The sequence below is a fragment of the Gossypium hirsutum genome, chromosome A07 (assembly GCF_007990345.1).
Source record: "Gossypium hirsutum isolate 1008001.06 chromosome A07, Gossypium_hirsutum_v2.1, whole genome shotgun sequence".
Lineage (NCBI taxonomy): Eukaryota > Viridiplantae > Streptophyta > Magnoliopsida > Malvales > Malvaceae > Gossypium > Gossypium hirsutum.
The window spans coordinates 31,851,475-31,860,658 of NC_053430.1; the positions used below are offsets into that span (position 1 = coordinate 31,851,475).

The 9,184-nt window shown below is 31.4% G+C and overlaps 2 protein-coding genes across 3 annotated transcripts; one reads left to right on the top strand and one right to left on the bottom strand.

The window, feature by feature from the left end:
* The first annotated feature begins 232 nt into the window (after window positions 1–232).
* On the top strand, window positions 233–2,185 carry LOC107954518 (reticulon-like protein B5). Its single transcript, XM_016890103.2, has 5 exons — window positions 233–568; window positions 1,112–1,292; window positions 1,382–1,523; window positions 1,600–1,669; window positions 1,763–2,185. The coding sequence occupies exons 1-5, from the start codon at window positions 373–375 to the stop codon at window positions 1,927–1,929; spliced, it is 756 nt and encodes a 251-aa protein (XP_016745592.2). The 5' UTR covers window positions 233–372; the 3' UTR covers window positions 1,930–2,185.
* Window positions 2,186–5,577: 3,392 nt separating this feature from the next.
* On the bottom strand, window positions 5,578–8,938 carry LOC121232335 (U11/U12 small nuclear ribonucleoprotein 59 kDa protein). Of its 2 annotated transcripts, none has more exons than XM_041118101.1 (9): window positions 8,698–8,938; window positions 8,404–8,557; window positions 7,987–8,311; window positions 7,795–7,878; window positions 7,580–7,645; window positions 7,217–7,289; window positions 6,374–6,762; window positions 6,133–6,173; window positions 5,578–5,841 (listed from the first exon to the last, which is right to left on the bottom strand). In XM_041118101.1, exons 2-9 carry the CDS (start codon window positions 8,553–8,555, stop codon window positions 5,763–5,765), a joined length of 1,209 nt encoding a protein of 402 aa, XP_040974035.1. In that variant the 5' UTR covers window positions 8,556–8,557; window positions 8,698–8,938; the 3' UTR covers window positions 5,578–5,762. The 2 variants fall into 2 exon arrangements, with proteins under 2 accessions (XP_040974035.1, XP_040974036.1); XM_041118102.1 differs by having other exon boundaries at window positions 7,987–8,299; window positions 8,698–8,908.
* Between the last annotated feature and the right edge of the window lie 246 nt (window positions 8,939–9,184).

The following is a 9,184-nucleotide window of genomic DNA, read 5'->3' on the forward strand; positions in this document are numbered from 1 at the left end:
TCTTAAATTAAAGAAAATAAACATAATTATTTAAAAATAATAATTTAATAAAAAAATTATCAGTAAACAAACGAATAGAAGATTAAAATATTTTGAAAGAAAAAAAATTAAACATTTAAATTTACTCATTAAATCTATTAAAAAGTAAATTAAAAAAAACAAAGGTTAATAATAAAAAGAACTCAAAAATATGACTAGATAAAACACCTAAACTAAGACAAATTTATCATTTAAGCCTAAGGTTTATACATTCCCTTTATTAAAACCCTACACTTCTACTGACATTCGCACTCACTTGTATACTGTTCGGACACCCTGACAGTCAATAAAGAATCCGTCTTTTTAGGGCACTGGTCGGACTTTTTTTAACCAATGGCGGAGGAAACGGAGAGTAAGCAATCGGCGGTGGAGTCGGTGATGGAGAAGATCCACGGCCATGATTCATCGTCTTCTTTGGATTCGGATTCAGATCATGAGAAACCAGCTTCCCCTATCTCCGTTAAGGCTAAGATTTATCGGTTGTTTGGTAGGAAGAGACCTCTTCATCACGTTCTCGGTGGTGGAAAGCGTACGGCCTCTAAGCTCTCATTTCACTTTTCTTTTCTTTTTTCAAGTTTCGTTAGTGTGATCAGGATTTTATTGTTAGGTTTGTTTTTGACGAAGTTGATGGAAATGCGAGTAAAAATTACAAAAATGCAGTTGTTAGAGTGAATTTAAAAAAGAAATGTTAATTTGATGGAAGATCAATACATCTAAGTTTTAGTATTTTTCACTTTACGATCTGTTTGGTAGTTACGAAAGTGAATTTCATTTTTCGATTTGATTGGTTCTTGTATTTGTTACTGGAATTTGAAATTAAGCAGTAAGCTACTTCAGACGTATATTTGGGGTTTGCTTTTGCCTTTTATTGTTTGCATTCTGGGAACGGAGCAAAGTATAACACATTCTAGACCAGTCGTTTAAAAGTAAGATTATCTAATCATTTAAGCACACAAGGAGTTTAGAAAAGTCTTGCTATTTACAAGTCTTATATTAATGGTTCTCGTTTGTGTCAGAATTAGATGCTGGTGTTCTCTTTCCATTTCATTTGTTGGGTAATGATTTGATGCAGCTGCTGATGTGTTCTTGTGGAGGAACAAAAAGATATCAGCTGGGGTTCTTGGTGGAGCAACTGCAATCTGGGTCCTTTTTGAGTTGATCGAATACCACCTACTTACTCTGCTCTGTCACATTTCGATACTCTGTCTTGCAGTATTGTTCCTCTGGTCCAATGTCCATACCTTTATCCACAAGTAAGTTCTGGGGGTCTTTGCATGAGCTTTAATCTATTTAACATATTGATGGTTTCTTAAAGAATATAATATGACCTTTTTCTTCACAGGACTCCACCTCGCATCCCACAAGTTCATTTGCCAGAGGAGCCATTCCTTCAGATCGCCTCTGCTCTGACAATTGAACTTAACCAGGCATTGAAACTGCTGCGAGATATTGCATCTGGAAGGAATCTGAAGAAGTTTCTTGTGGTGTGTTTAGGGTTTAAGTCTTAATCTGAAGTGCATTTTGATTGGGGGGTCACTATATCCTTCTCTCTGATTTCAGGTTGTAGCAGCTTTTTGGGTCCTCTCCGTTGTGGGGAGTTGGTGCAATTTCTTGACCTTGTTCTACACATGTAATGACACTGGTCTCTTGCTTTTAGTGCCAAGTTCATTTATCTATACAAATGTCATACTGAATTCTGATCCATCTTCCCTATGGAAATCAGCTTTCGTGTTGCTGCATACGGTACCTGTTTTGTATGAGAAGTATGAGGACAAGGTTGACCCATTTGCAGAGAAGGCAGTGATTGAGATAAAAAAGCAATATGCAGTTTTTGATGCCAAGGTTCTGGGTAAAATTCCTACAGGTCCCTTGAAGACCAAAAAGGTTTAGAAGGCTCAGGTGTTTAAACCCTTAAAAACTCTTCGGTAGTTCTGGGTTACCTGGTTGTTGTAGTGTTGTCTGTTCACATTAGCTGGAGACACTTCCTCCTCAATCAATTGTTTACAAAAGTTTTGATTTCAAATTACATCTCTAAATGCAAATCAGTTGTTAGCAATAGGCCAAGCTTGCAGGTTGCACCAGAAGGTGATGGTTTTTTTTTTTTGTAGAACTTGTTTTATTTGAATAACAATCAGCTTTTTTATTATACTAAAAATTTAAGTGTAGAAACTACGTATTTAGATGTGTTTAAAAAACAATATATAAAACATATGGTTTCAAACTAATTAATAATAACACATGTATAATATTAAAATGAAAAAAATTTAGACTAAATTATGATTAAATTGAAATTTAAACATTTAAATACGTTAGCTTAAGAATATTAAATGTACTACTATTGTTTATCATGGTGTTGCTATCAATCTTGATGTTGTCGAGTTAATTTGTGACACTAATTCAATAAATAACTTTATCAATATGGACAATTGATGAAAGTAATAAAGTGTGCATGATAAAATTAAAATATGCAAAACATTTTAAAATAAAGTTTTGATTGAGTGATAAAGTAAAATTTTTATTGACTCAAATGTTATGGGTTTAAATTCCACCATGTGCGAATTATTTGTTGTTTTTTAAAATATAAAAAATAAAGTACCTTAAAATAATATAATTTATTTTAAATACAGAAAAATATTTTCTTAATTCCCTTAACTAAGTTGATGCCTAGTTGACACGTGACACTAACTCGGGGTTTAAATATAGATACAGTTATCACCTCACGCTTTACTTGTTTAGTATGGTTGTTTTAGAAGTTAATTCTCTTAAAACCTAAATTTAAGGTTTTGCTTGGTAGAGTGGAAAGAAAATTGAAATGATGAAAGATTGAAGGGAGTACAAAATTTTGCATAGGTATGCTTGGTAGTAGAGATAGAAAAATGAAAAGAAAATTAATTTTTTTCTTTCCAACCATTGCTTGGTAGAAATTGAAAAATAGGAGAAAAAAATAAAATGTATGAAAAATGTAAAATTTTGAACTCATATACATCTTTTATTTTCTCTTCACTCATCATTCCAATTTGAAATGATTAATTTATATGCATTAGAATGAAAACTACTCATTTCTCATATTTTTCCTTACTTTTATTTTCAATCAAGCACGTTCAAAATTTATTTTCTTTCCACTTTTCTATTCCGTCTTCTCATCCCTTTGTTTTTTCACCTAACCAAGTAGAATACCAAAAAATTATCATAAAAAAATAGGAAAATCAATAATAAAAAGACTCTCATACAATAATGAAAAATCAATTCAATCCTTAATTTAGAAAACACATAATTAAACCTTTTGGTTGGCTCTCATTAAGATATAATTTTCAGCTAAAGTTCTTAACAAGCAATTAAATACTAACGTGGCAGCTAATGTAAAAAATATAATATGATCGGCTTATTTGCTATTTTTATTTTTTTTAAATCTTAAGTTTTTTTAAAATTTATTAAAATTATAAAAAATTATTTTGTTAACTTGATATTATAAAAATTATAGAAAATTATATAGGAAAATCTTTAAAATGATTAAAAAGTTAATAAAATTACTAGAAATTATTAAAATATTATAAAATTGAAATATTATAAAATTGAAAGAATTACTACTCTTTTTATTTTGTTTTTTATCATACATTTCTCTACATATACTTTAGCTCATTCTCATCAACTTGCCTCGCACCATATAAAATATAAAATAATATACATATACATAAAAAAAATATTTACAAATATCAAATAAATAAAATTAAATGAACTTTATAAAATATTCATCAATAAACTTCATAAAAAAATTTAATAACAAATTCAAAATAAACAAATAAATAAATCATTACATACATTAAACAAAGGTTATTCACAACAAAATTATCTCATATTATAAATATAAAATTGAAATTCCATATAAACATACAGGATTACAGATGAAGCTGAAACTTGTTTAATGTTCTTCGAAAAAACACTTGTTTAATGTCTAAATTTATTAGTTTCTTAATTAAACAGCTTCATGTGTGTTTATATGGAATTTATCTAACAAACGAGAAAAAAAAAAGAAAGTAAATTCTTAACTTGTTTTATTATTTATTAATTTTTTACTTTCAATTTTAAAGTTTGTATTAGATGGTTGGAATTTTTATTATTTTTTAGGCTTAATGGTATTTTAGCCATCAAAAATCAACTAAGTCCTTACAAAATTTTTACACCCATTTGAACTCTTGAACTAAGAAAGTCAAATAGGTTCTTGACTAATGTTGATCATTAGTAATTAATGGTAACGCTGACATGACTATTAACAAACACCACATCAACACTATTTATTTATGTGATAGTACCATGCATCACTAATCATTAATGTAGTTGTTCCACATCATCGCCGAAAGCTAACATGGTACTACAACATCATCATCGACTGCCATATCAGTAAAATATAAAAAGTCTAAAAATAAAAAATTTATTTTAAAATTATTTTTTAAATAATACATAATAAATTTGAACACATGGTTGTCCATGTTCATTTAAATCTAGACAAACTTTTATTTAGATTCATTTTAGATTTACAAAAATAAAAATAAAAAAATTATTAAAAAAGACATTATATTTTATAATAATTTATAATAATTATTGTAAATTAATTAAAAACCATAAATTTTTATAAAAATAAATTATTTTTATAAAGATTTATAAAAATTACATGTATTTTGTATTAAATTCTAATATAACTTATTTTTAAGTATACCAAACATTGAAATTCTTTTTTTTTTTTCATTCAAACTATTGAAAGTTCTGGAATGTTAAGCCTTAGTAATGATGAGTGGCTTTTTTTTTCTTTTCTTTTTGAATTAATAATCAATGGCTATACTTTAATAAAAATGAGAAAATAATTCTTATAAAATTTTATAAAATATTTTAACTTGTTTTTATAAAATTTTATTATTTTAATTATTTTCTAATAATTCTTATAAATTATTTTTTAAAAATTTTTATGATTTTTACTATATTATTTTAACATTATTCATACACCACTTGAACAATGTTCCAACCGGGAACAAGTTGATGCAACCGGTACAGCTTGAAATTTTCATCAATGCGGAACGAGTTGGTTACTCCAATTTTCTACTAGAACGGTCTGCACCAATCAGTGCGATCCGGACCAGTGTGAAGCTGACCGAGTACATCGATTTAAACCTAAAACTACAATTTTCTTTTTACTTGAACAAAAGGACAAATTTAAACTAAACTGAATTTTGGTGGATCAGTCGGGGGGATCTACCAGAAATTGATGTCATTGGGAGCCTCGGTTTCTATTGTACTTAAAAAAAGACATACAACAGTTCCTAGTGCCATACTTCAGAGACGAAGTTGGAGGATTTAATTTCCCAGGAAGATTGTTGGCTCCCTTGCTGAGTACTTCCACAAAAGTCATCTCCTAAACATTGGCGAATATATATGCCGGAACTAATAAGGTTCTTTCTTCTTCTTTTTTTATGAAAAATAAAAATGCTTCTTACCTCACACTCTAAACCGTTAAATTTCAATAGACAGACAACCTAAAACAAGACATTCGGGAATCTTTAAACTTAATTTATCTGCAATGTTCCAGAAAAGTATCCATGACAAAGAACTAAAGGTTGGGAAATAGGAAGACTATAAAGAAAACAAACATCATTCGATGTTTTGAAGTTTAAAATTGCTACTGCTCTAACTGTATGATCTAAAGTGCTAATAGAACTTTACAGAGTAAGATGTCATTTAGGCCTCACCAGGTAGGATGCCCATATGTCATCAGCTGGAGGAGGTGGCTGGACCCAGTGGCTTGGAATGCGGCTGCACTCAAGTTGTATAATAAGTCAGCTACTCAAATGTTCTTATGCTTTATGATGCATCCTAAAACAGCTAGCAGCCAATGATCATGCAAATTTGTCATGTAATGCAGTGTCAAATAGCAGTTTACCATAAGCGCATATTAAAAGACACCTAGTAGAGTGGTGGTACTGAAAGTTGCAACGGTTAACAGTGATAATAACACCAAAAATGAAAAAGATAGGGGCATCGCATATGCATACAATTGCTCATGGTTAATGAAATGCAATTGGAGAAAAGGCTAGCTGTACTTACCTTCCTCCTGGTCTGATATAAGCATCCCATGTCCTTCTAATCTGCACATGAAGATTTAATAGGAGATTTGAGTAAATGCACCTGAACACAGATGCTGGTAAATTAATCACCATCCAACATGCATCATTCATGCAAGTGGAGAAAGCAATGCAAATACTAGCTACTACATATGCCGCTAGAAAGGAAAACATGGCACCATGCACAGAGCATCTAGAATTTGAAGAAAAATAGCTGAAAATACCTCAATAAGTGTGCCCATGTCAGAATTGCTTCCATGGTAATAGTGATAGAACTCAATCGGTAAATTAGTCAAAGGATCATATGTCCAAGTGTAACCATGTCCTTCCAATTTATTTTTACCAGATTCCATATCAGTGACTGTACCAGAGCCCTTTTTGTCCTCATTTGGTGTTATTTGGTCTTTTCTCTCCTTGTTTTCAAGTTGATCAGTCATAGGATCATTTGAGAGGGGTCTCTGATTCTGAGTGGCCTTCCTAGTTTCCTCAGCAGTTGCAATGGCATCTTTAGCAGCATCTGTATCTGCTGCAGCCAAAGCTTGTCTCTCCTCTTCCTCAACTGCAGCTCGAACTTTCTCCAGAAACTTGTCATCCTCCTCTGGAAGAAAATGGCCTGCACAAGTCGAGAGCAACCTTAAATTTTCGGTAGAATCTAGGACAGTTTAACCTGTTGAGGTCACATATACATAATCATTCTAAACACAGCAGGAAAATTAAGGTACTGCCAACCAACCCCCCCCCCCTTTCCTTTTTGGCATGTGAAAGTCTTGACTATTTGCTAATATATTTGTGATGTATGTTTCGAATCAACTATAAAGTGCATCTATGACAACCTAGAGAAATATAAAAGGAAATCATCTATGATAACCTAGAGAAATATAAAAGGAAATCATCTATGATAACCTGCATATTAGTTGCTGGATTTGGCAGTTAAAATCAATCTTACTTGTTTGCACTTAGAAACTACTTGAATAATTAGATAGAAAAGAATCAAAAAAATCTTATCACAAGTCACACTAGCTAATTCAGTCTGACAAATTAAAGTGAGTATAATTTTGTTACAGTACCTTGTTTCTTCAATTTCTGGATCCTCATTGAGCGCAACTCTTGCAACTTCTCCACCATCAAAACTAGTTCAAGCTGACACATAAGACATACAATATTAATAAACAAAAAGAAATGAAGGAAATAACTAAAAATCAAAATAAAAGAAGCCCCTAAAATTTTCACTTTTCTAATGTTAATCTTCCTAGAAAAGACAGTTTAAGAGATAATACAAAAAAAGGCATTGTATCATAAGTACATGGGAGAAGCATCAAGGAGGTTTTTACAATCAAACTGTTATGTTGCCACCAAACTGTAAAGTCGACAATATAAGTATAAACTAACAGCATAGATGAAAGAAACATGTCGTTTTTCAAATCCTTTACCTCAGATTCCAGTCTCTTTTTTTCTTCCTTGGCTTTAAGCTTTGCTATTTCCTTCATCTTTTCGACCTGCAAATCAACTTAGTAGTCATTACCAAGTGAACTTACAAAAACAAGAGAAAAAAGGACTTTTGAGTTCTTGGCATCTAATGGAAGAATCGACGAAAATCTGTCAGTATGTTCATAGCAAGAAAACCCTCCTAGAACACAACAAGTACCTTCCGGCTGGCAATGTCCTTGGCAATCTCCCTAGCTCTCCACTCATCAGCTTCTCGGTCAGCTTGATCAAATTGTTCATGCTCCTAACATGCATAACAAGCTGAAAATATTAGCCATTTCCCACACAGGCCAATAGGGGAAAAAAAGAAAGATAAGGAGAAACCTTACAATGAGAAACCAAGAAAAACAACCTTTGCAAGCAATTCTGCAATTCGTTTCCGCTTTCTTTTCCTCCAAAGGTTATTCCTTTTAGACTTCTTAATTTTATTGGTCAGTCTAGCTACTGCTGATTTCTCCTCCCACGGGATCCCTTCATCTGCAACATATCTAAAGGGCTCTAACTGAGCTCTTAGCTTTGACATCAATGCATTCGCCGCTTCCAAAGACAGTAGCTCTTGAGTTTCCAAATCAATCCTCCTATCTTCTAGATACTTCAAGAACTCAGAAACAGAAGGGTCCATCGACCCATCTTTTATCATCGTCAGTATTTCCAACTCCTTTTGCCTAAGGAACAAACTGATTTTACTCGCAGTTAAAAGGAAATTCAAAGGCATACGGCACTTATAGTTGATATTAGCGAACTATATAAGAAAACAAAACTAACATACACGGCGTTGGCAAGATTGAGGGTATCTTGCAATTCTCTAAGGCGATCACGCACATTTCTGGTCTCCCAAAATGTACTCGAATTCGGAGGTTCCGGCGGTAACATTGGGAACCAAGGTGGAGGCGGCGCGGGTTGGAAGTGAACCGGATTCATTGCTAAATATGATTAAAAAATTGGATTCAATGATTAGATCAACACTGTGAATTAATAACAGGATACCTAGAGGTTTTATTCAAATTAGAGATGGGTTCATATAAGGAAAACAATAAAACAGAAAGAATATCAAAACTCGTACCTGCTTTATATTTTTCTTTCTGAAGAATTGTTAACTTCAAACCCTAGCACAAAGACACGAGATTTTGGGACGAAAGATGGCGCTAAAAGTAAGGATCTGGAGGAAACACCAAACATTTACGGGATTTAAGTGGGATCAATTAAAAATGAGACTCTTTATAGGATTGTTTTTGAAAAGTGAGTTTAAAACTTCTCTGGAAAACTGATTTCGGGAATATTTTTTTAAAAGTATTTAGTAATACTCTAAAAATAATAGTTTTTTTATATTATAAAGTAATAAATAAGTAATTAAATAATATTTAAATTAATATTTTAATAAGATTATAGAAAATAATTTATTATAATTTATTGTTAATATTTTAATATATGAAAATTTAATTTTAAATATTTTTTAAGTAATTAATCAGAGAAGGTGTTGGAGGTTGAAAACGTAATTAAATTATTAATAGTGCTTTTGGGAGAAAAAAGTTAAAAATTTTAACGGAGAC